At 41.4% G+C, this 27,190-nt stretch overlaps 1 protein-coding gene across 6 annotated transcripts in view; it reads right to left on the reverse strand.

The window, feature by feature from the left end:
* col19a1 (collagen type XIX alpha 1 chain) overlaps positions 1-27,190 on the reverse strand; it is a 97,814-nt gene that overhangs the window by 52,244 nt on the left and 18,380 nt on the right. For 3 of the 6 annotated variants that reach the window (XM_069538292.1, XM_069538291.1, XM_069538296.1), the window contains exons 11-16: positions 24,736-24,780; positions 16,691-16,744; positions 14,479-14,514; positions 12,318-12,347; positions 12,196-12,222; positions 11,704-11,757 (exon numbers count right to left, since the gene is read on the reverse strand). In XM_069538292.1, the coding sequence (XP_069394393.1) occupies positions 11,704-11,757; positions 12,196-12,222; positions 12,318-12,347; positions 14,479-14,514; positions 16,691-16,744; positions 24,736-24,780 (246 nt within the window). The remainder of the gene's footprint in view (positions 1-11,703; positions 11,758-12,195; positions 12,223-12,317; positions 12,348-14,478; positions 14,515-16,690; positions 16,745-24,735; positions 24,781-27,190) is intronic. The other 3 variants (XM_069538293.1, XM_069538294.1, XM_069538295.1) reach the window with 3 other exon arrangements.

Raw genomic sequence — 27,190 nt, forward strand, 5'->3', positions numbered from 1 at the left:
CAGGAGCCCCTTTGTGACCATTTTGAGGTTTTTATGGTGTTCCTAAAGTGCAAATCATGACAGCAAATCACACAACATAAGGACAAAATACAAGAACACACGTCAAATAAGAAAACACAACGGCACATCACAAAACACATGTTAAATAAGAAGTTACAACGTTAAACCGGTAAGCACAACATTAAATATGAAACGCAACGGCAAATACAAACATCCAAGGGCAAATGCGAAATGTATCTAATCTAATGAGAACATACATTAAATAACAAAACACAACCTCAAATAAGAAAACAAGTCAAATAAGAATACCCAACAAAAAACACAAAAACATAATGGCAAAACACAAAAAGCAGTGTTGCATCTCTATTCCTGACGTCAGGATCTTATCATGATGTATTGTTGTATTTATCGTTGTGATTTGTGATTTGTTGGTGTGTGATTCTTTTTGCTGTTGTGTTTTGCACTTCAGGGCCACTGTTGGTTTTGGCCTTGACCTGCTTCTCCCATTTAGTCACACACTTAACACAGACTTTTACATGCTTTCATATAAACATACACACACCACTGTATTGTATATGTTTGACAATCTTTTAACAAGAAACCTTTCTACCCCTTTCTGTTTGATCTGCCTGACTCCCGTGTGACACTGAAGTTTCATATCCTGAAGGGGAAACTATCTGACATTAGCGAGCCAAGTTGGTCTGCGACAATGTTATATAGCTCACAGGAGATATGACCTTTTCTTGACTGAAAAACTCACATGCCACTCCCACTCTTTCTGCATGAGCTGAGTCCCGTCTGCCTCTGGGGACATGTACTCAGGCCACCTGAGCCTATTGTCTCACTGCTGCGCTGGGCTTAACTGGAACTGACGAATGTAGCTCCTGAGCAGCAGCTGTATTTACATCGGCAAACAGATGTGTATACAAAACAGTGAAGATGATAAAGCCACATAATATCCTCATGTAGTTTAATGAAGCGTGGAACGAAGAGAGGGACACTGACTCCAAACAGCACATGGACGAACGGGCACATGCTTCATGCAAACACAGAAACAAGGGTTGTCGCTGTATCAACTCCCCAGTGAAAATGCTTATCTGCTCCTGGCCTGTGAAAGATGAGGGAAAAAGGGACTGACACACACAACCAGATGCATTTTATCCTCCTCAGTCCCTAGGGAACACTTAACTGTATCCAGATTCAGACAGGATGCAGACAATTACTCTAACTGCCAACGGAAAGCTAATTTATTCTGTAATTAATTCTGAAATGTCATCCTTTCCCCTTGCAAGTACTGTATTTTCTGAATTCTCATTTAAAAATTTGCACCATGGACCATAAGTTTCAGCAAGAGCAAGTAAAACACTGAATCAAGTATGAACAGAGGTTCTCTAAAGCACCAAAAATGATGGCAGCACCCTTTGGAGTCTTATACTGAGTTTAGCTCAGCAATGTGACTAATTATTAACTAATATGTTGGGAATAAATTACATATGGAACACTGAAATGACAAATTCTCTTGAATGGGGAAGATGTCTCTTTTTCCAAATACAGTTAAATACATGAATATGTTAATGCCAAATCTACACGATGCTTGTTTGTACTGATTCTGTATTTTATAAGAAACAAAGCATCAAACCTTCTCAGTTTGGATAGATACTCACATACACAACATTAGCCAATCTGCTTCTGGCTGCAAGCTTATGAATTTTAAGAATCAGCTGGTGAAAGGGACCAATATCCAGTGAATTCTCTTCGTCATGGTGAACATCAATCTTCTCGCTTGTTTGAAATGTCACGAAAACAGAGCAGAGACCACAGCATCACCTGCTTCTGATTAAGGATCCAATTAGAGACAGATTCCCTGCTTCTGACTGCCCCTGCAGGATGCCATCTTAGGACACATGCACAAGCTCAGAAAATGCCTGGGCACTGGAGCTTGCAGAGATCCCTTGCACTTGGTGAAATCCTCAATAAAATAGGATTTGTTCCAGTTGTTTACTGAGGGTTAAGAGGAGCGGCCGGGGCAGGAAGAGAACGGCAAATCCGACAGCTGCCTGGCAGGGGCTCAAATGCAGCTTAGCATTTTTCACCATTCTGACTGGCACACAATGCTCTCTTTAACTCACAGCCATCTAAATATTCAGGGACGTATAAAGAGATGGCTGACACTGCAGCCGACTTAAGACACAGCTCAGCTGACCAAGATTGCACCTATAGTCTCTTGGCTAAAGCTTTCCATGAAGGCTTTCCTCTCAGACTCAATCATGGACCCTATGTACGTGAATGGCAATTTGTACATGTGCCACTAGATGGCAAACTAGCTTCATCACAAATTTTCTACATAGCAGGGAGACAGAGCCAAGGAAGAGAGTCTGAGCTTTCTGTGAGCGAGGATGGATGTCCTCAATGCATGAATATATGATGTGTGTTGGGTAACATCCCTAATTAAGCAGTCTGGCAATTAGGCATTGACTACCGTAAAGGAAATGTTTCTGTTGAGGGCTTAGAACGATGAGAGGAGGAAACAGACGAAAGGAGAAGCTGCAGAAGAGCGAGAGAGATTGACAATAATTTTCATACCGCATTTTGCCTCTTTTCAACTGTCACACAATACAAAAAGGGACACAGGTGGCATAACAAGGGAACCCAGTCGCAGAACGCATCATATCATCGGGTAGAATAACCATTATAGAGCTATTTCAGCAAACAGCCAGCTCCTCACTCCTGCACAGTATGCAAACACTAGAGCCAAAGGCAAACACAGGAAATACAGGCAGTGGATGTCTGTGGAAACTAAGCCAAGGCAGTCCCAAGGGAAGCTCAGAACATCTCTTTACAACAACCACGTCTCCACCACATCTTCAGTGATGAGTTTTAAGAGCTCATTGACTTTAACAACTCCTAAGGAGAGGGAAGAGGGCTGACAATATTATCGGAATTTGCATTTTTATGCGGTGAGGATGATAAATCTGTATTAAACTATGAGCTTAATTCCCACCGATCAGCTGAATGTCTGTGCAGGGTATCCATGCAAGCTGGGAGCCTATCGCGTTGGCTCCTCCCTAACATTGCCTCTTGAATGTTCTCATCTCTTAATGGATGCTGTTATTAGTCTTGGCTCTTAGGAATTTCACAGTCTCATCTGGACTTTTTGGCCGTATTATTCACCCGCAGCAGATTGCTCCCGTCCTATGTTTACAGATACTGAGTGTTTCATTAATGCATTATCCAACAAGTGAGTAGTAGAGGCTGAAAATCCACTTTGAATAAACCCTGGTTCATTTTACAAACCAAATATTTGAGGTCAAAGAGAATACACTGTGCAAAGAACCACAGGGCGCTCACTCCGGGTACTGCAGTGCCCTGGGCGAGTCTTATGCTTTATATCATTCACCACGCATTACAGATTACACTGAGGTCCCACACACTACCATCTGTATAATATCAGGCTAGTGTCAATGCGCTGCTCCTTGGCATGCCATTAAAGTGGACACAGATGAATGTATCTAAATTGGTTGCAGGCAGGATGAGAGTGGAGAATCAGAATATGGATGGCAGCCTGTAACTATGTGCTGTAAGTGATGCTTCCTCCCACTACCACGCCTCTGTGCTCTGCAGCGTTCAGGGCTACATCTCTCCCTGACCAGCCTCTCTCCTCCCGCAGCCTGAGCTCTCCATGTCCTCCTCTCTTCACCTTAGCTGAGGAAATAGCAGACATGGAGTCGCAGTTTCAATCTGAGCATCCTGGATCCAAAATGGCCTTTTAAAGCTATTTACATTCAGCTTCTGTCAGACTTGGCCTCCTCTTTAAAGTAACCTAAAATGCCAGGAGAGTGTGATTGTATATTTCCAGACTCCGTGGAGCCAAAAAACTCTCATTGTTTGAATGACTAAAGCTGTGGTGAGGACTATGACACCTCGAGCAGTCACAGGGGCCAGTCACCTCCTGTCCAGTGACATACCTCAGAGAGTTGTGTGAATTCAGTTCAGCTGACCCCATCTGACACATGACACTCCATTAGTGTTGGCATGACCCCGGCAGACATTGAAACAACACTGGAAAATGCTGGGGAGGTATTAGACACAGGCCGTCGGGGTGCCGGGCCCTGATGTATTTGGACAATGGAGCGGCGGGGACGCGCACATCGCCTGCAGTGTCCCCCCTGCACTGTACAGCTCTGTCTCCCGAGAAAGTTAAGTCGTAAATGTGTGAATGAGGGCCACGCTCTGGCCAACTGCAGGAAGCATATCAAATGCTCACAGGAAGTTTGACCTACATTACCCCTTGTTGAACATAAGCTTTCCACTTGTATACATATACGTGCATACACACAAACATACAGTACACAAGCAACGACTCGAGAAAAAGCAATATGCAATCAAAGTGGCGTCCCTCTCAACGTTTTGCCCCCTGTATTCGTCCCTGTAATTAATTGGCCAATTAATGTGTGTTTATTCTGGACACCCGTGGATGTCACCATACCGGGGCGCTCTGGGAATGACGAGAGTCCGACAAATAAATCAAAGCTCTGTGCAACTGTCCTTGCGTGTGCCAAACGCTTCCCCCTGTAACCCTCCTCTTCCCCAACTGGGCCCAAATGTGAGACCTTTTCATAGCCAATCAGGTCAAATCTTTGTTTCATCCTCCCTCCCAATGCACTTGACATTGACAAGATTAATTGCCTTGTGCACTGGGCAAACGTGTTACCTCCTGGTGTAATACAGGTGTCAAAAGCGTGGCTCTCTGGATTTTCTCAATATGAACTTGGGCCGAGAGCTGAGAATAACCTATTGTGTCCTGTGAAACAAAGGGTTAACGAATCCTCCCCCCACTTGTAAAGTCATGGAGGGTGTAAATCTTGCCATAAAATCTCAGCTGTGAGCCCTGCTGACCTATAAATTCTCCCCTCCGTGCTACTTTGCCATTGAGCTTCAATGAGCGAGCAGGCCAGAACTGAAATATGTACATCATGCTACTGTATTTAAACACTGTTTTAATAACACGGACCAGCAATGATCACCAACTGTGTCTCAGTGGTTCAATATATCATTTCAGTTGTTTTATAAGCGCTCTGTCTGTGTGGAGTATATTGTGTTATACTAAATGTGACAAAGAAAAATACACAACAAAATGACTCAAGAGATGCCAGAATACAATTTTTCATTATAACATAATTATGATAATTAGATCTGTTTATCTTTGTTATTGAGGATATTAACTCTAAAATATGTAACCAATAGAGGTCTCGCAATCAAAAGAAGAACAAAATACCTAGTTTGATGATGTTAAGAAGCAGCATGGGAACATGGGACTTGTTGTATTTGTCGCCATTGAAGATGAAAATCTGACATGACTCAGGCCCAAATCTTCTTCTGGGATGAGGTAATGTATTATTGCTTTATTCACATAATGCAGCAAATGGTGAAGAATAGTCGTTATCCATTACGAGTGACCAAAACATACAGTGGAAGGAAAAAACGATGACCTGGATCTGAAATAGAAATCAGCCATCATTCATGTTTTTTAATTTATTTAGAAGCCCTAATATCTCCTGTGAGAAAGACCTATAGCTGTGTACAATAAAAAGCATTGCTCCAATCAAAAAGCTTTAGTATTTTCATTCTTTTACTGTATCACCCAAATCAGCGGCAGCCTCCCATGGAGAACTTCTGGCAGGAAGGCTGCTATTCTCACCAGGGACTCATTACTTAATAATCTCACCCTGCAGGTGCTCTGCTAGAGGTCAGCCACCTGTTACAGTTGTATTGCTGTACATGTCTGCCTTCACCTATGGAGCAGGAAACCGCTGCCAAAAGCTCCGGTCCCTGCAAACCAAACCATCACTCCTCCCTTATCACTGTCACTGCCTGTTTTGTGTCTTAGCAGACACACAGACGGGTCCAAAATGAACCTCAGCCAAGTCCATCAGATATAATATGAATATTATATATATACTGTGGTAGCTCATTTATCTCAAAACAACATTTGCTTGGCCCCATGGAGGAGAAGCATCTAAATTCCAGTTACAGCATGCGTTTGGTTTCCAGAGAATGGCATACGCTTTCAAGCTAAATTAGGTTAAATGACAAAATCCATTAACTGTGCAATGGAGATACGTAGATTTAGTTTTAGAGTGGATGAATGCTAATGTATCTAATCTGACACTAATGTTCTGTCCTCAGTGCACCTGTCTAATGCCACCCAGTTCCAGTCGGATAGTGGTGCCCAGTCAAATGGCTAAATGGCCACACACGTTTAGACGTGATGAAGCCAAGCACACAGAAATGTATATTGCACCAAAAGAAAATGACCAGGAGGTTGGTGGAAGAGAAAATGTCAGGGTGAGATTACATAGTTTTTTACTTTACTGAGAGAGACCAGTTGACCGGTAGTTTAGCACCCGGAGGACAGACAACCACTGAGACATGTGTCAGTGCAAGGGTAAAGGAGGACGATATGGAAAAGGAAAAGAAAATGCCTGTGCCTTTGGAGGTACTGACAGCTGTCTCAGTCTTTCAGCACGGAGCATGAATGGAAAATGTAAACACCACTATTACTCCCAAAAGACAGCGAATACCTCCCTCTCCTTTGGAAACGTGGGCCCGTCCAGTTGCCAAGCGGAAAAAAAGACAGATGATCGTCTTCGCTGTTTTGACAGATTATTTCCATGCCACTTTAAAGTGTCCGCGCAGCTGTTGCTGATGTTGGTTTCGTTGTTTCAAAAGTTTTTTACTTTTGACACAAGTGCAGGACTGAAAGTGTGTCTGCTCTACAATTACTGACATGCATTGATCTGGGACTGTGCTATCACATGACGTGAAGTGATGACAGCTGACGAACATGATCTAACAACAGAAGAGGTTCTAAGATAGAGACCATTTTTACAAATAGATATCTCTGCTATAGAACTGGAGGAGAGTGTCTCTACTGACAAACTGTCTTTCTAGCCAACAACGAACATGATGTTTACCGCAAAGTAGTTTTCTTCTTCCACCATAAAGATCTATCTATTTACTTTCATGCCATATGTGCTAAATTAAAAAAAAGGAAACTAATATAATATAAAGCTCCATGCTGCAAAGACATGAAAGCAAATATAAGAGGAAGTTAATGTGCCTCCATCTGTTACATAACAACTATCTAAGACTATTATCATATTCCTGTGAAAAACATCAAATATCTTTACATCCTAATAACACATTCAAAAGTGAACAATAGATGAAAAGATGAAATAAATAATGGATGGTCTGTCAGACACTCCAATTAGTGACCATAGTGATTCGACTACACAAAGGCTGAGAGAGGGGAACTGATTCAATGCTGGATGAATGACCTGTTAGCAAAATCAAAGTTGCCACATCTTCGAGCTCCACTTTGTAATGTGTCTTCAATAACCTTCATTAGTCTGTGTGGATTCTTTTATTTGTAGTATTGACATGGCACATCATAGCATTTAATGAGAAAATGATTCCTCTGAGATTAAAAGTCTCTCTTTTAATGACTTCTCCCTCCACGAGGTCATCTCATGTGGCCCAGCTGCAGCAGCCATCTCATGCTTTTTTTTGTTTCAAATTTGACTTTTGTTTCTCTCTCATCTCCTTGACATATGAAGCCGGCCTCTCACATGGCGCAGTGTCACCCACTCACGGCCCCAGCTGACGTACGCAGCTGAACATTTCTATAAAAAACTGCAGCACGGGACAGATAACAGAGACAATTGACATACAATTGACAATGTCAGCTCTAACCTGATGGTAAATCTACTTCTCGTCTCGCGCCCGGTAAGAAAAAAAAAAACGCCTGGATGTTAATAACCAATCGATATGATTCGCTAACTGTGCCAACTTGTTCACTTTCATCAACATAACTTATGAGACTAACTAGATTTAAATAAATTAATAAATCAGTAAGAGGATCTACACTGCATAATTCATTTGAAGAGAACACATTGGTACAGAGCAGTTACAGTGTTCTGCTTCCTCTAGGGCTTTCTGGGGTTTCGTCATCTCTGCACTAGCACGGCTATGTCTTATAAGAACAAACACTGCGCAGCACATCTGTCAGACACGTGCATTTTTCCCAAGCAGGAGACAAGGAATCCTTGACACAGAGGCCCTCAGGTGATTAAAGGTGATTTCAAATGTTCTGCATTTACGCTATTTACACACTGCAAAATGCATCAAAGAAAAAGTGCATCACTTATCAATTGAGGAAATCTATTTGCAGAGAAAATGCTTATGCAACATTCCCAAAAAAATTTTATTAGAACATATGTCTGTCCATTATGTGTGACATCAAAGGGCTTGTATGGCAAGCCAAGAGATTCAACGTGTCGTTGTCGGTGACTCATATTAAGTGAGGTCTTATTTTTCTATACAGGTACATTTATGCAGCTAATAAGGCTTAATGTTGCATTAGTCATGGATTAAAACTGCGTGACCCACCTTGTAATGTGGGATTTATTAAAGTGATTATTTATTAATCCATCGGAACCTACTGCCTTGCCCAGGGATGAACCCATGTCTGCAACAAACCCACTCACAATCCTGTGCCAGCTACCGAAGCAGAGCATGCTGGGAGGACTTGGCAGGGAATGAATAAATGAGCTTGCTGTGGCGTTCCTGTGTATGTTGGCTTTAAAGAAGCAGAGTGCATTGACCAAGCGTAGGTTCTTGGTCCTATTTTGAGCGTGCAAAATTGTGTTATTTGGTATTTTTGCAATGTGTTCTGCAACCACATCAATGTTTTGATATTTGTTGATGGGCATCAGGGGAAGCTCACGCACAACAGCGCTCGTCTTGCAAATGACTACATGAAAAACTCCAATTCCAAGAAATTCCAAGGTTGTCCACCTCATCGTGCATGTCTTTCACCTCCTCAGCCCGTGTAGGACAGGGCCAGTCTACAGTGACAACACGGAGCTTAGCACATCATTACAGCACCTGATGAATATTTTAGCACAGCACAGTCAGCGAGGGGGCCATATTCTTTTTACTGGCTCCCCATCTTCCTTTTTGATCCGCCCGTAATGTGCCACTGAATCCCAAAGTTCTACTCTTTGCCTGCCATTCTGTGTCAATGCCATGCATAATGGATAAAACCAAGCCATTCACATCAGTATTAATGGCAATGTGTAATGTGGGGGCAATACATTCCCATAAATTCTTAGACACGGTTGGACTGTCCCACACTAACTGAACCAGGCATCCATCAAGGTAATAAGATAAAATCAAGATTCAGTGAATGTGAGACATGGGGTCACAGAAGGGGTTGGGTGGCTGCCCTTGATATCGTCTCTTGCATATGTTGCTTTAAGCTGCAGAGGAGGATTAGTGCAAATGGCATCATTCCTCTTCTCCTCACTACAACGTCCTCCACGTCTCCTTGAAGAAAATCTAAATGGCTTAGAGTGGTCGAATTTCCCTCAACAATAAATTGAAGTAGACAGTGTGAGAGATGGTCCGGCTTGAATCTAAGGCCTTGTGAAAGCTTTCCACTCCTGGCTATTCTGTGAAATACGTGGAGTGGTCAGTGTCCGTCAGAAGACTCTGCGTCATTCACGGATGCAGCTCCAGCTCTCATGTGAAACCGGTGCGTTGCAAGCGTGGACAAGAGTTGCTAATTGGGTGAGAGTCTCTTGCTGTATCAGCTGGCCACGAGCTAGCCCCTGATAATGATACGTGTCCACCTTCTTAAAATAGGACGTCGAAACGCTGAAACACAGGTTGGTCAACAACTCTGAGGCCACATGTGACTCCCGGAGCTAAGAATAAGCAGAAACCTTAGCACGTTAACAGTCACCGTGAAGTCAGCAAGCCATCAAAGACAGGGTATTAATAGATCAGAACTGTGTCTTCAGGATCAACAACAGCAGAGGGTCTGAAATGGCCAGTTTAAAATCCCTATAGTTGCTTTACATACACAATCTTCAAAGAAATAATCGGTGAAAAAAGTATTATGGATGTATGAGAAAACAAGGAGCCACATCAAACACAATGTGACTTTCTATTTCCTCAGAACCAATTATGATTGAAAGATTCATCATAAAACTGTTTTCCAGCAGAAAAGTGTACGCCATAATTGATGCCTCTGACACTTCAGTCCCTTCGATGCTCAGTCCCTCCTCGAGTCAGGTTAGATATAAAATAACACCCGGCTAATGAGGCATAGAGACAAAAGCATCAGAAAAAACATCTGCAGCAGCCCCTCAGCTCACTTTTGTTGACTGTGAATACTTTCCCTGACAATAGATTCTGTTATTTTGTGGGGGGAAATGATCCATTGAGAAGTAACACAAGCGATGATGGGTCATGCATTGTTAATGCTATTGGAACAAGTTTTGAGTTTGAACGAATTCGTGCACAGAAGGGTTGAATTCTTGAGATACTTGTGTCCAGATGTCTCGAGTATTGTGCCTCATCTCGGCTCTTTGCTTAATCTGAAAAGAGCATTTGCCTGACCTACTTATGGTTTCTCCACAGCTCAAGCTGCTATATATTTCATATTTTGCTGCAGTGGAGCCCCATGTTTTTTCATTTTTATGAGCATTCTCTATAAGACAAACAGGAAAACAAACAGGAATGGGGAGTCATCTGAAAAGAACTTAAATATTATTTGGTATTTATTATTTTTGATCACAGTGACACAGGCAAGTGTTCGGGTTCGGACACTGATTTTTTTATTGTAATAACCATGCATGTCAGCTCCTGTGTAACAGAAACAAAGTGCAGTTTACATTGACTGCATGGGGCTCGGGTTGGGTTCAGACTTAAAAAAACAAAATGCCCGTTGGGTTTGAGTTGGACTCCGTTAGTTTTCCCTCATGCTCAGACGGGTTCGGACAGCAGCAGAACTCTAATTCACACCAAGTCAATTGAGTTGGACAGAGACACTCTCTCCACCTGTCACTGAAAAGTGCCTTTCAGCTGTGATGTCGAGGAACAATAACATTCCTTCAATCGTCAGCCCACCACAGTGCTGCAGTGTTTAACATCTACATTACTGACGTCAGGTCACCATACGTGAATTTAACATGTTTAACCTCGAAGCTATTCAGATGTGTTTTCACATTATCCCAGAAAGACTGTTAGAGACTGTTCTATGCTACAAACCTTTGAAAGTAAGCTGTGCTGAATTAAGAATAGTGCAGTAAATGTATACTTTTGATTCAAGTATTGTGTTACAATATTTAAATGCAGAGAGGATCATCTTCTAGAAGGTTGGTGGTTTGATCCCTGGCTCCGGCAGTGCCTACAGTGTATGGATGGTATAATAGATGTGTGTAGAGGTGCTGTACGAATGTATGCGTAAATGGGTGAATGTGACTCATACTGTAAAGTGCACCGAGTGGTCAATCGGGCCACTTGCAGGTATTGCAGAAAAGTGTACGAGGTGAGAAATAAATAAATGACGTTTCAATGGGCATCTTCTCCCTTTTAGAAAACCAAACACTGTCCAACACAACCCAGTGAGACTCAACCACGTGTGCTGCCAGTCACACTTTGCACTTTGAGCGCATGTAACATAGAGCCCATGCATTCATTGTCGCACATTACAACAGGCCCAAACTGACCCTTCACTTGTGTCCAGGCCTGTTGCTTTGCTTGTTTTCTTTTTGCCATCCCAAAGAAACCTCACTTCAGCTGCTGTTCATCCAACGGCCAGGCCACACAACTAGTGGACGGTTTCTGTTTACTCACCCTTTTGCCCTCTTTGCCTGGCTCCCCTGGCTGACCTGGCAACCCGGCCAGTCCCTGCAGAAAGGACATGTGTCATAATGAATTTCGGCACTTTAGGGAGGGACTGTGCTCAAACTGATGGAGACAGATGTTTCTGCCAAATGTTATCTGCGGCCCAGTTGAGAACAAGTGGGCTTATTTGCAGAGATAGGAAACATAGGAAGAGCTTAGACTTCTCTCTAATAGGCAATTTTCAGCCTCGCTTGATCAGAGCTTCATTCCATTATTCTACACAGTATCTTAATAAGGAACTATTAACAAGTTAATCAAGGTATATGCTCAGCCGTGATTTTGTTTTGAAGTTCCTCTGCAAGGATATGCTCATGGTGCTTCAATAATTGCTTGATGAACCTAATAGTTGTGCTTAATTGCTTGAGAACATGTTATGTTATCCCACAAGGAAAACAAATACTAGTGAGATTCTCTACTTAAATGTGGTGATTCATTTCTTACCTTTTCTCCTTTGTCACCTCGAGGGCCCTGAGTGTGGTAAACAAAGATTTATGTTAGCAAGAAAACAGAAAAACAAACTTTAGATGTTTTCAGCAAGAACAATATAAATTTAGTTAAACTACCTGATCTCCTTTGATACATTCTCTGTCAACCTGGGAATCAAACAAACAAGCAAACATAACATAACATGTCAGTCAGTATAAGGACACACTGCACATGATTCATATGTGGTTTAACAATAGTAGACAGCTACAGGCAAGCAAAACAATTGGTCATGAGGAACAGTAATTATCCTTGGCCGCGGTGACCCTGAGAAAAGTTAGGGCATGACTATTACAACTCCCCAGACACCCTGCTGGCCACTGTCAGAAAAGGGCAGACAGAGTCGTCTGTCAACCGGGCCACAAAATGGATACAAGGCCACATACAACATCTCAGCTTTCAAATACGAGCCAGATAATTGGTGTCTTCTTTCAATTGGCATCCAAAAGTCAAACGCTGTTGACTTTTCTTGGAAACAGCTGCAGAAATGGACATTCACAACATACTGTCCATCATGTTAGACAGCGACCTCACACGAAATAATAAAAGGGGAAAAATACTATAAACAGGGAGGCTGACGGTCCTGAGGTAATTGCAGCTGTGGCTGAAGCTGCTTTCAGACGTCCACTGAAATCTGGACAATTCCTGAACCTTTCATGAGGGACTGTATGTGAGAACGCACATTTTCCATAACTTGTCCTGCCTGTTCCCCATTTAAAATGTCTGAGTGAACCAATGTGAGAGAAAACAGCAGGGAAATGTCCAGAAGATTCCCTGTAGGGTGACACAACACTGACACAATACAACTGATGCAAAATTTATAAATGCAAAAAGAAAAAAAAAAGATGTCAGGATGAAAATAGGTGTCACATAGAGGATGCTGTCGAAGATGGCAACTTGGAAAGACAACAAGATTCCAGAGCTTTTGGTGACAAGAATGGCTGATGGCGATGTCGCAAACAAAAACACATGCTCTCTGAATTAATACCTCCTCTCCCTCTCCTCACCTGAATGTTCTGGAAATGGTTTTGTTGTGATTGCCTCTGACAATCTCCTGCTGTATTGCACATGGTTTAAAGACAAAGTTCATGTCCGAAACAGCACAAGAGTGACCGCTCAGATAAAACCTCTCCCAGTCTCCCTGCTGTTCTTTTCCTACTAAATGTGATAAGTTTGTTATTATTCTTTTACAGCAGTACTTTTTTGTTGGCTGTGAGCACAGTGCTTTGACCTTGGATATAAAGCCCTTGCAGCAGGTCCATGCTACATCAGCAAACCTAATAGCGTGATGGGAAAGTTTTCAAAATGTTTGCCAGTCAGATACATTTTTGCTTGTCCTTAAAAATAGCGTTAGAGTGTAGCTGAGGGATGGTGGCAGTGTTCTGAGGGTATCATGAGCACTTTGGTGACATAAAAAGGACGAGGCAGAAGCAGTGGGACACAGTTTTCGTATCACTCCAGTGCTGATTCAAACTGGCAGGCCGATCCCCCTCGTGATGTGTACATAATTAGCTAACCACCCGCAGTATACCTTAAATCTCCAGTAGCCGTCAATTCCCAAATGCGAGTGTGTTGGCATCGCACATTCGCTGTATGTGTTGATAGGTGACGATGCAAGCTTCTGTGAGGACTTGCTGACTGCTGACATATGTACCTTCAATTTGTGTGTGCACTGAGATGAGTAACTTTATGGTCTCTGTCCTCTGGACCAAAGAAGCAGCACCGGTGCAGCCTGTCCAATTATAAGATAGAAATACACAAAGCGTGATGCGGTTCTTCCCGGGTGTCTGTAAATGCTAGAAGTCTGCAGGGACAGCCACCAACCCAATAAGTACATGTCTCACCGATGTAGGATACAGCCAGCGACTACCTGTCAACCTCCACCCCCCGCCCTGAGGTTTCGCAGCTCCATTCTTCTCTGCCTGGCTGCTCATCCCTATCCTTTTTGGCCCACACGAGGATGGCCACTGAGCCCTGTCTATCTGCTCCTTGTTTGACCCGCTCCCAGGCGATGGAAATGTGACACAGAGGCTGCTCACCTGAGTGCCCCGCTTTCCATCTCTGTGGGCAAGGCGCTTTAACACGGTACACATACCTGGTCGGCCAAGAGGCTGTGATATTTACAAAGATCTCTGTCCAGCCCCTTTTCAGGTCACACTTCACACTTCTAGCTCTGCTTGTTAAATGTCCTCACATATACAGACGGTATAATGAGATGTAAATGAAATAGAGTGAACTTACAGGCAGCCCCGGGGCTCCAGGCTTACCCACATCACCCTGTGAAGAAGGATAATAAGTAGTGAAAACTCCAAAAACTTTTTTAATGTTTTTTTTTTAACATACTGTGTCTATGGAACAATAAATCACGTCTAAACATTTAAACATCCAGCCCAAAGGCTCATTGTGTGATTAAAAATGAAAACTGAACATCATTTAAAATAAGCGTGATTATGCATAGCTGTAATATTTCCACATTTGTTCTCTGTGCTGCACAAGACCATTAAGTGGTATTTACAGTATGTCGTGAAATGAGGCCTGTCTGATGACTCTCACAGAGTCAGACGACTGGCAGGTGGGCCGCTGCTATTAAATGTGACAGGCCTTAAAATAAACACAGCCGTGCTAGATCATGTAAAAGCTCTGGGGTATTACCAATGGACAGGTATGATAACATTGTTTGGTGACTGTGACATAAAGGCAGCCACAAAAAGTCATATAAGGAGAGAAGTAGAAGTCTTTTGACGCCAGTGTAAGCAATGATCTCACACGCTTTTAACTGCCTCGCTGATTTTTTTGTCTTTTCACATAAAACTCACACATCACTGTCTAATTTCCTCACCTTTACACCACAGCACATTGCAAAGCACCGGGTTGAGAATCGATGGACTTTACACCTGGCAGTACAGTTTTTTATCAGATGTAGATGAAAGACGAAAAAAAATGTGCTTGTAGTTCATATCCATTTTCATGTCTAAATGAATGCCACAGCTAAAATATGCCTGCTATGGGATATTCAGGGGACTCATTACTTTGTGCTTCCAACTCTGCCTCCCTTTGTCAGTTTCAATACAAACAAACCTTCTCTCCACCCCCACCCTCCCATCCGGAAAATCGGATAAAATACGCTGTGATTCTCTGTTGTCTTCACAGAAACACAGACCTCATTATAACTTCAAGGCTGGCAGACGGAGCATTGCACCTACAATTATGCGGTGAGTTCTACCAAAAGACAACAACAACAACAACAACAACCAAAAAGTCCCAATATGGGAGGAAAAATAAAAGAGCAGGAGATATGGCAACTAATTACAGGAGAAAAAACATTTCATCTCATACGTGGAAAATAATCCCACTGTGGCATTAAAAGAAAAGTTTGAGGGAAGCGATATTTTCTGTATTGCAACAACACTTAATCTTATGTCAGAGAACAGATTATAAAAAAAAGATGCAGATAAGAAGAATGTTTTGCATCAAAACTCGTCTCTTGCCTCCAGCAGTTTAAATCTCAGGTGAACTCTCTCATATTCTTTTTCTCCCATGAATTTGTAATGTCTGTCAAGGTACAACAACGATATTTATTAATGTAAAATAAAATAATAAGAAAAACAACAACGATGAAATCTACAGTTTGTGACACATTTGTGAAACTGTTGGATTCATAATACATGAATACATCAATCAGCTCCAACCACAGAATACATATAAAGACAGACGTGTCTTAACCTCCTCCCACTATCCAGAAATGAAGCCAAAATATGTCAGATATGAATGCAGCCATTTGGAGCCAGAGTGTGTGCAGTAATGATCGGCGGATGGAGCCGAAGTAACGAGGTCCAATCAAACAATCTCAGTCTCAGCTGTGAATCAGGACATTTCACCCCGTTATAGCAACAACTAATAAGAGGCAAAACTACTGGGAAAAAAACACGAACAGAGCGATGAGACATGAATGATAGAAACTATTTTTGAGAAAAACTAAATTTTGACTTCTGTTTGGTCCATGTCTCATGTACTAACATGGAGGAGGCAGGACTTATGACCATTATTGCAGCCAGCCAGCCACCAGGTGGCAATCAGGACACTTTGGCTTCACTTTTGGTGAGTTTTCACTTTGTTCATCCTGATATACAGTCTATGGCTACAACATTAAAATCAGTTACCTTTTTTATCGCTGTTTTACACACACACACACACACACTCACACACACACACTTTGTATCAGTCAGGACAAAGTGTATGTGACCAGCAATGAGGGATTAATAAATCATGATAGCATTAACAATATTGTTTATCAGGCCATGTTTGGAGTAGCAGTCACAGCAGCACTTTGAACAGATGGGCACATATGTTACTGAGACGGGGATTACAGCTCATGCAAGTCAAGCAAATGATCTATTTTAATTAAGAAAAAAAATGACAGCTTCGTAACTTTGTCGAGCCCAGACTCACTCACTTTGTTTCCCTTGGGACCAACTGGACCGATTGGCCCCAGGTCACCTTTCAGACCCTGGGAACAAGAAAATATACAATACATTTTTAACGCTGTTGTTAAGAAATAATAACAACCCAGCACGTGTTACTGTATGTCAGTAAACACTCAGTACACGAGTATCTCATGCAGGTGTGAGATTCTCATGCCTGTCACAACCGCTCGATGAGAAAATAGCAGAAAATGTCCATCAGCCACTACATGATGTACAAAAACCCTGCCGAGAGGTTCACGATCAGCTGGCTGCAACGGGTTTACCCGCACACCCATCCTCCGTTTCCCCCTCGATGCACTTAGGTTGAGCAAGGACAGCGGTTGTCATTGCTTTTACACCTTGCAGCACTGGACCTGGGGGGTGGGAGCTGAACTATGCATGCTCAGGGCAAAGTCAAGCCTCTCTGCGGTGAAATGTGAACGACGAAGGACAGCTGAGATAAAGAGTTCCAGCTGATGAATGAGGCTTGACACATATTGACAGGTTAAATTTGCAGCGAGCCTTGTTAGGTATGACACATTTGGGCCACTGGCAGCAACTCTTTGAAACAAGTTCGGGGGAGCGGGAACAAAGGGCTGGTGTGGGGCGATTGTAAAATGACTCAGAAATACAATCATTTGTCATGGTTAAATTTAGAGATGGAAAGGCTATTAATAGCGAATTATATATCTGCAGAAGATGATTACCTACCCTTATCACATTAAGTCTGGCTCCACCAGAGACATGACAAATTCATTGCCCATTCCCTGCAAGCTATGTGTTAAGCACCATTTCAAAAACACATGCCACAGCAACACTGGTGTGAAAGCGGCAGCCCTATGGAAACGCCACATAATAACGCTCGTCTATGTGTTGCACTTATAATGTCGTGCTGGTGACATGATTATATCAGTTTGTATCACAAATGGACCCTCAGCCCACGCACATTGTCAATAATAAGGCGGCTGTCTCATGGCTGCACTCCAGAGCCCGGCTCTTTATTTAAATCGACAGCTTAACCACTTTACTGAGGCAATGTGACACAAGGGGATCCACGAGCAAATTTCCCCGTGAGTTACAAACCAGAGCAGCGGGTACGAGACTCATCTGATAACAAGGACGTAAACAACTTCAGGTTCTGTCAACTCTGCAAGCGTGTTTGATTAATCTTGCAGGAATCTTGCCACCACTTTTGTAATGAGGAGATCTTGTCTCATTACGATTGGGAGAAGGGTCTTGTAATATAAACTTCTTCCCTTGTTGTTGTGACTCTTCAGTCATAATGTGAATTTTTCTGTCGGAATTTTGAGGAAGGGACTGCACGAGTTTCCAGTCATTAACACACAAAATCTATTCCTGCACAGTCATAGGGCTGTTTGAGAGACAGTAAATTATCTCACTGTACATATATCAGACAGACAGATTCCTGAAATGAAATATATTGTCAGAGCAGCATTAAAGTTATTTACCTTCACATTATTTATTGTTGTTTTTATTTTATTTTCTCTATAGCATATGAATAGATTTTAGACTTTTGCATATTTATTTTTGCAATGAATTATAGTAACAGTGTCATTGAAATTGACAACCTTTGGATTCATTTTTTGGATGTTTCGGCAGAGAGTGCCCAACACTCTTGTAGGGAAACATAGGATATGAATGCAATTCTAACCAATTATTGTATTGCCACTAGAATCCATCAATAACGTTCATGAAGGACAGCGGCATAAACAAATGAAACTCCAGCCTGACACATGACAGAGTAGACAGAGGAAATGCCGGCCTGACAAGTGGCACAGCAGACATGTACAAATACATATTGACATGTTTTGACTTCTTTGACATCATGCATTCTGTGTTATTCAAATACTAATACTTCCACTTGAGGTACACGTTTAAATGAATTATACTGATTTGCAGAAAGGATGTACATCCTTAACATAACATAACATAGTCTGCCAAGAATTGTCATATTTAACTACTAAATACTGTTATCATCTAGGCTTGTGTTATAAGTCATAAATATTCAATGTTATATAATTTACATCACTGTTCAAAATGAACTCCACTCCTCCAGCTCCTGCAGACACAAGACAATATGTTTACACAAGTGCTGACAGGGAGCTCCCATAATTCAACTTGTATAATGCGACTGGAAGAGACGAGTTTAAGGTGGTGAGTGATTTTTAAACAAGTTTTGGCTCAAATGACGACCTACAGCTGTCACTGTACACCATTAGTACACAAATTCATTCTGAGTTTAAATTGTTTGCTATATATTCAGTTTTACTCAATATTTTCTGTTTACCAGGAGCAACAGCTGGGCTGATATTGTTTTCATCAAAACATGGGCCTGGAGACACGTACTGTGGTAATGATGACTACTGAGAACTTATGGTTCAGAACATCTACATGTGGTCAAACATCATGGCCTGCTCTCCGGTTGTACTTTAACATGTCATATCATAAACAGTATTTTTGAACTATGCCATTGATAATAATGACATACTACTCATCTTTAGAAGAATATTTAAACATGTTTTCACAAATACTTATAGATGCAAATTTATGTTTTGGCAAATGGGATATAAAAAATATTTTTTTATTATAAACCGAGGAATGTATCAATCTTCAAGCAAAAAATAAAGGATTGTTTAAAAACCTAAAAGGCTGAATAAACAGAAGCAATGCATGAGATGTTGATATACTACTCTGTTTTAAATATTCTCAGCTGACCAACAATTATGATGTATGCTAATATTTGTCATGACGGTCCTATCTCTAAGGTAGGAAACATCTAATGACCCCTTAAGGGAAAAGGGATTTTCTTTTCTCCGTTCCCTAGTTAAGATGCTGCCCCTCTGTCTTATGGACTCCACCATAAGCCCACAAGCCCAATTCAGGAGCACAGTCACACAGAGGGAGATAGAGACTGGAGGAGCTGGGTGTATTGTTTGCTTTTGTTGCAAGCTGTGGGCTTTGTTGCATTCACGGCATAAGGATGAATGAGGGAGAAGGGGCTGGGAATAGGCTGGTGCTGGCTGTGTGGCTGTCGTTCCTGCAGCACGAGGTCAGAACACTGTGGGGAGCTGTGTACACTCGCCTGCTAATTACACACACCACTGTGTCTTGTCATTCCTGTAGCGGTGGGGCCACAAGACAATCTGGCAGCTCCCCAGCCCAAGACGACTAAAGCAAGCAAATAAACAGAGCAAGGGAAGCAGGGATGTACAAATGCGGCCTAATTATGTTTCCTTATACCTTTTACCAAGCAGAGCAGCTGCAGGTCGGTGCCCTTGTCTGACAAGGAGGTAGAATTATTGCAAGTTTTAGTTACTGTACACAATTTAATCACTGCTATCTAGGTTTGGCCTATTGGGGAGGGGGGAGGGGGTGCTACATTAAAATAGTAGATGTGCTAAGTATTCAGAACATTCAAGCGGAGAAGTGTTGTTATACTGAATGACAGGCCTTTAAAGCTCCGTGGAACAGGATCTCTAAGTAACATGGATATCTTGAGTGTCGGCCTACAAATGCCAGGGAGGTTACGGCAGGAAATGCCTTTTGTGACTTTCCATTTGCTCAGCGATACGCCCCCTTGTACAGTGTGGTATAAGTCTAATCAGGGAGTGCTGGAGAAAAGTAGCTTGTTGGCATGTCTATCACCCTCTTTGAATAAATATACAAGGGAATCCAAACAATGGGCTCTGGTGTGAGGATATCAGAGTTCACTGTCGGAGATCCTCCGGTGTGGAGGATATCGCGTTCCACCAGTGTTGGTCGACTCCTTTTTCTACGACGCTTCACTCTTCAGTCGAACATCATGTAGCCACAAATGTAACTTGGATTACCCCCACAAGATAACATGCAGTGCACCCCCCCTGTCCCATAGGAAGCATATGACACTAGATCACATGCTCATACATAGAATTCTGGCTTCTCCGGTGTCTACTCCAGCCTTAAATAACATTCGAGCTTTAAAAATGGAATATGAGCTAATTGCAGGGAAGGGACAGATCGGGTAATAGAGTCTCGTAGTCGCAGTTGATAGGTTAAGTCAAATTATCAGGCAAGTTTATGTGCACAGCATGTAAGTCTTTCATTTGTTTCCAATTAAATAATTGATGCTAATCCTCACACTGTGTCTTGACCTGGCTCCTCCTTACTCTATAATCACCCTTTAAATAAACACAAGGAACTGTGTATTGGTGTTAAAATTATATTTTTTGATGAGAGCGTTAAAAGACAGAGCAATATTAAATTCATTTAGATAGCTTATAAGCACATGTACATCGCAGAGAGGATCCCATCATAGTTTAATTTCTTGGCTAGGGGACCTTGATTTTTTTTGGTTTCAGAATTTAAGTGTGTGTACAAAGAAAATGTAATGCATAAAAAAAAAGTAGAACTGTGATAGTTGGATGGAATTTATGTTGGAAATATTAACAAATACACTTTATTTCAAAAAGAAAACTTTGTCTATTTAATGTCTTGACTTGAAACTGCTAAAATATTTTTTTTTATATGAAAAGGAGTTTCCCATCGAGGGACAAACAGATAATATCATTCTAATTGTTTTGACAGAGGTCTAACATTTTAGGAAGCGCAGTTGCTTTTCGTCTTACTCAGTGTCACATGAAAACGTATCAGTGTCATTCCTCTTCCATTACAAACACAGATCAGGACATGTTAAACCTCAGTCCTACGGCTCTATTTTTAAATAGAGTAGTAGATCAGTAACGAGTTTGTTAGCTGACAAGCTACAGTATCTTTTTCATTGTTAATTTAGCTAGACTGGCTGTTATGGTGCTAAGCTAGGCTATGGGAGTTCCAGACCTGGTGATAACTGAATGTCACAGATTATTACATAATGTCCTCTCTGTGATGATGACAAGCCTGCTAGAAGTGTTGCTTCAGAAATGTTTCTGATTTCTCAACCTTTTCTTGTTTCTTTGGGGCACAGCGTGATAAGTCTCTGGAGGAGATCTATCAGAGTCATGTACGGGAGTGTGCACCATGTGGGAAGCACACAGATAAAAAATAAGACACCTCTCATGCCATCGCCCTGAGAAAACATGGTCTCAGACCGGATTGGAGTGCAGGTCACACAGAGTTGGAGATGAGGTTTTGATCTCCCGTTAGGTTTGATGGAGCCAATGGATATGACTGGTCAAAGCATCTTGATAAAAACAATATTTCTGATGATTGACAGCATATTGATGCATGGACCTGACCAGGATGTCCAGGATGTACCCCATGCACCTCTCACCCAAAGTCAGCTGGGATGGACTCAAGCCCCCCTGCGACCCTTTAAGGATAGGCAGTGTGAATAGATGGATGGATGTTTAACATCAGTGGGGATATCATGCCTCAAAACCAACAACTCTAGAAAATAATCAAGACCACAAACACAATCTTATACTAACCACACTAAGTATTTACCAGCAAATGCACTAATACAGTATGTTGCCAATACTGATTGGTACTGTGATCTGAAGATCATATTGTCCATACCCCTAATAGATCCTTACATTCAAAGATGGCTGTACTCAATGCACTAACTTGTTCCTTATCAATTGACCTGAACTGGTGATTCTAGCAGTTTTAAGCAGCTTGTGCTCTCGGTAAAAGTTTAGCAACACAGTGTCAAGCTCTCTATACTGAACAAGCGTCCAGCGGATTCCACTATATGTGCCACTGATGTCCAAAACACTGGAGCTCAGGGTGAACCAGTGAGTGAAGAAATAACGACCTCTTTTCACTCCTTTCTCCTGATTGTTTCAGCAACAGTTCCATTCGGCAAATAAAAGCACACAGTCTGAGCCACAGAATCACGTATATTCATGGTTCTTCCTCCAGTGGATGGAATTCATTTCCAGTTAGGTTGTCTCACTCTCTTCAAGATTTCTATGCCGATAAACTTGATCATGTCCTTCATATGCAAACGTATATATATGACATCAACTGGCTTTTTCAGTTGCCAATAGCAACTTACCAGGGAACAAAGACAGCCATGCCGGTTGACAAATTAATGATTTGAGTTTATAACCTTCAAATTTAATTAACTATGTTTTTTCTCTTTTTTCCTTCATAACAAACTTAACTTGGATTACTGAATGTTTAATGTGATCTAGGATTTCTTACATGAAATCCAGTTTTTAATAAAGAGCCAGTACGTAAACTATGAAATGAGAATATCCCTCCATGTTAATCTGCTTTCTTTAGCTCTCCCTTGAAATGTATGGGAAAAGTACACTACATTTGATTCTAAAATACCATTTATATGACATAAGCATTTCTCGTCACACCCCAGAATACATATATTTCTGGGAATCATTTTCAACCTTGAGTGCAAGTGAACATTCATGCCAAATTTGGAGAAATCTGCTCCAGGTATTTCTGACATAACGCGTAATGGGACGGACGGACGGAACAATGTACAATCAGAAAACATAATGTCAAAGCTGTCGTCAGTGCAGAGGCATAAAAAAAGAATTACATTAGGAAACAACAGTGGATACCAGCAGTTGGATGGAAAACACAACATGTAATCCCTGTTTGAGGGATCAAATTAATTATTTGAGCTTTGCAGGCAACTGTACACAAACCATTATGATTTAAAGGTTTTGTTATCCCCCTCTGGTTCCTTTTATAAACTAGACAGTGCTCAATAAAAGACTGACTGTATTTCTAATAAATAATTCATTCTACTTTATCGTGACACCTATTCAAAGTCTTCCAGTAGCTTTGAATCACCAGATCATATAATGTCCAAATCACAGGACACCTGTCAGCTACTTGTTCTAGATCATTTTTTATAAAACCAAGCCCTTAACTGACCAGTATCGGTCAATAGCCTTTTGGTTTGATTTATTCATATTTGCTCCTGGTTTTCTGCTGTTTGGGCAGAGTGCAGGTCCACAGCCTGCAGGGAGGCGGCTTTCTGTGGCAGCTGTTTGTCTACTCAAGGGGGAGATGGCGATGAAAAGGAGTCCCTTTATTGAACCTCTTTAAACTGACCATCTGGACAGCCATCAACTGAGATTGTGCCATTGTGGGCAAACAAATGCTGTACAACATAAAACGTCCTTTTTATTCAGCTAATACTTTTAAGGAATGTGCACAATTGCTTGTGGTTAAAACAACACACCAGAAGAATCTTAATTAAGTTCTAACCAGAGTTCCCACACTCATCTAAAACATCCAATTCAAGGTCTCTTCAGGGACTCTCAAGGCCCAATCCCCTAAAAATTCTTGCCCATATTTTGAGATATCCATCAAGGTTAATTAAGAAGTTTTGGCTGCACTGCAACAGCGGTGCCAGCCCTATAAACGTGAATGTCGCTGACTGACCTGAGTGTGAACATTTCTCATTGTGTTACAGGGGAAACAGACTTGGTGGTCCCTCGCTGTCTCTGACACAGCTTGTAAGTGTAAGTTGAGCGCTAGAGAGATTTAAGAGCTGGCAAGAGACATACAGGCGCCTTTTTACCGATGTTAAGTCTTAAAAATGTCAAATGATCATCAATTTTAATGTTTGCGCAAAATATATAAATGTTTCTGTGTTTTTTTTGTTTCAAATTCACAAACTTTGAATGATTCAGACAAAGAGAAAAACTGATCATATAATTTGCTGGTGCTTCTTGTTGTGGGTTACTGTAGATTGCATTTATTAGTTTCATCACTGCAGCCGATTTAAAAGCATGCAATAAAGTTTAACCTGAAATGACAGAGAAGGGACTTACAGTAATTTTAAAAATGAGTTTAGTCCATTAGTATGCCAGTTCTATGGTAGCATACATATCAATTAATTTCACTGCAGAAGGACACCGCGGCCTAGAACACACTTAGATCTACTTCAGATATGACAGGCACCTGAAAACAGCCACACAGAAAAAAAAAATCTGCTTCACTCCTACCCCTAGGGCATCGCACAGAAAATGAAAAGCCTATAAGAATTGATTCCCTGACGAAACTAGATCTGGCTGATGTGCCATGTATGGAATATATGTCTGCTGGAGAGAGTAGTACTTACCTTCTCCCCATCGATTCCCTTTTGCCCTTCTGATCCAGGTTCTCCCTGCAATGACAAGATTGAAAGTTAAAAAGCAAAGTGAGGACCCTTGAGAAGTTCACACTTCCCTCTTTAGCAACCCGTGGCGTTTAGCAATTTGGAACATTTCTTTAACTCCACCTTCCTGTTAAGCATTTTTAGAATCACAAAGGCAATGTATAAATTCCAAGGTAAGATTCAGGAAGATAGTGTATGCCACCTGTTTTTCATCCATATTTGTATTCATCCCGTTTTATGTCAATCCTGAATCATCATCAACAGGTTTACTCACTGGCTGTACTTTTCTGTTAATATTCCTGGCCTATTCTCACATGAGCTCACGAGAACATTTTTCCCATACATTTCACAAGGGGGCTAAAAGAAACGGAAAAAATGTCCAGAGCATCTGACGCACACATTTGCTTTCCCACATAAAGTCACTCTGGAAAATGTTCAGTGCATGTCTGAAAGCAGCTGTAAATGATTAGATAAGAATTAAAGAAGATAAAAACTCTGCATAACGCTATTATATAAACTCACTTAAAACATAAAGGAATTACAGTATTTTAAGAAAAACAATGTATCCTTAAAAAAATGCTTATTTAAGACCAAAGGGACTCACTGAAAAATTGTGGTAACAATTGTCAACACTAACACAAATACTAAGATAGAACCAGAGCAACCATGTGACCCACATACAGCAGTCAAAAAACAGAATTCTTCTAAATGCAGCTCCAGTAACTATGTGAGTAAAAATGTGCTACAGAGCGTGACAGAGAACTTTTTGTCCTGACATCATTGGTACAATTAAGTTCATTCCTGAACTCTACAACTCACAGCTCCTTCAAATAGAGCTATGAACAAAGAGCAACACATTTGCACTGCAGGGATACAGAAACAAAAACCATAATTCAGAATCAGATATAAATTCACTGCCATATTGTTTGCTTTGTGAGCTCGCTGCATCATTTCAGCTTCACCTTCAGTCAATAGCATGCGTAAGATTATATGTAGTCAGGGAATATGCTGTTTGGGGCTTATTTCCACAAATATAACCTCTTAAAGGCTTATTTCTACAAATATCTTCCCGATCACTGATTCTTCTCAAGCTACCCAGCCCCTCACTTTCCACATGCTCTGCCAGAAATGTGCGAGAGGTCTTGGAACTTGTTGGCTCCGTTATTGAGAGTGTAACCTATACAGTTTCATGACCTCAGCTGGCCCGTAAAACTCAAGCAAACTACCGTAGTAAAGTGTCCAAGGTCGATCATATCGTAACTGCTGTAATATCGACAGCTGCATCAGGCTACCAAAGGAGCCTGAAAAAGCGGGTGTCTTAGGTTTGTTCAAAGGCACGGTTTCAGCTGGAGGGACCTAGTTCAATTTGTACTGAACATGTCTTCATATGTCTATAGCTTTAAAAAAAAATCTATGAAAAATTCTATGAAAACACATTCATATTCAATACACAACAAAACATGCGTAGACTCGCACAATAAACAGGTTTCATGAAACAGCTGAAAAATATATAAACAGCTTTATTGACAAGGCAGTGAGCGCAGGTATGAAATACTATAAAGCATGTTGCTGGGAATTAGCATCATATCAATAATGCTGCTCCTGCTCCTGATGCACACTTTTCTTGTGCACTGTTGTGTAACGAAAGAGCTTTAGCTGCCTCCTGAACCTCATCTCGGAGAGCACCAGTGGTTAGAGCGGTGCCATTAAGCGTAATTCCCTATTCCATGTATCAAGGGTCATGAGCAAATATGTCAACATCTCCAGTGGGTTCTGGATTAAGCCTTCGAGGAATGGTCTTATATATGACATGAATACAGGCAATAAGCTACAGGCCAATGTATCACTCAAATATGCCATTAAAAATGTATGCTAAATGTATTTTCTTCATTTTTTCCAATAATAGACTCATAATCCTCCACTCTGTCTTTCATTAAAACACTATGGGACATTCTCACTTTAAGACATGGAAGTTACACCCACATACTGGCATTACACCAAGTGGCTGAACCTTGTGACTGGACCTGCCCTCCCTCGCTAAAAGAGATCAACACGTCCAAGAGGCTACGTTTGATGGTCAACAATCTTACTGATGAAAATATCATACAACACAGCATGAAAGCAGCAAAGTTGTTATTCCAGTAAAGCATGGGAAATTTGGCAATTTCCTCAGCTCTTCAGGGGTGTGACAGCAACAATAAATTACACAAAATGTTTCCGTTCAAGAAATATGCATTTTTCTCACAATTGAAGTCTCTGACTCTGTGACAATGTTCCACTTTTCACTCCTCACCTCCACCGTGTTTCTTAGGAGACAGTTACATGTTGCCTGAAATACGCATTGAGTTATGCAAGTCATTTGATTTTCCCCCAACAGCAAAGGGGGCATAACTGAGACACTTAGGTTCACACTACGATC

Source organism: Paralichthys olivaceus, chromosome 14 (genome assembly GCF_024713975.1).
Source record: "Paralichthys olivaceus isolate ysfri-2021 chromosome 14, ASM2471397v2, whole genome shotgun sequence".
NCBI classification, from domain to species: Eukaryota; Metazoa; Chordata; class Actinopteri; order Pleuronectiformes; family Paralichthyidae; genus Paralichthys; species Paralichthys olivaceus.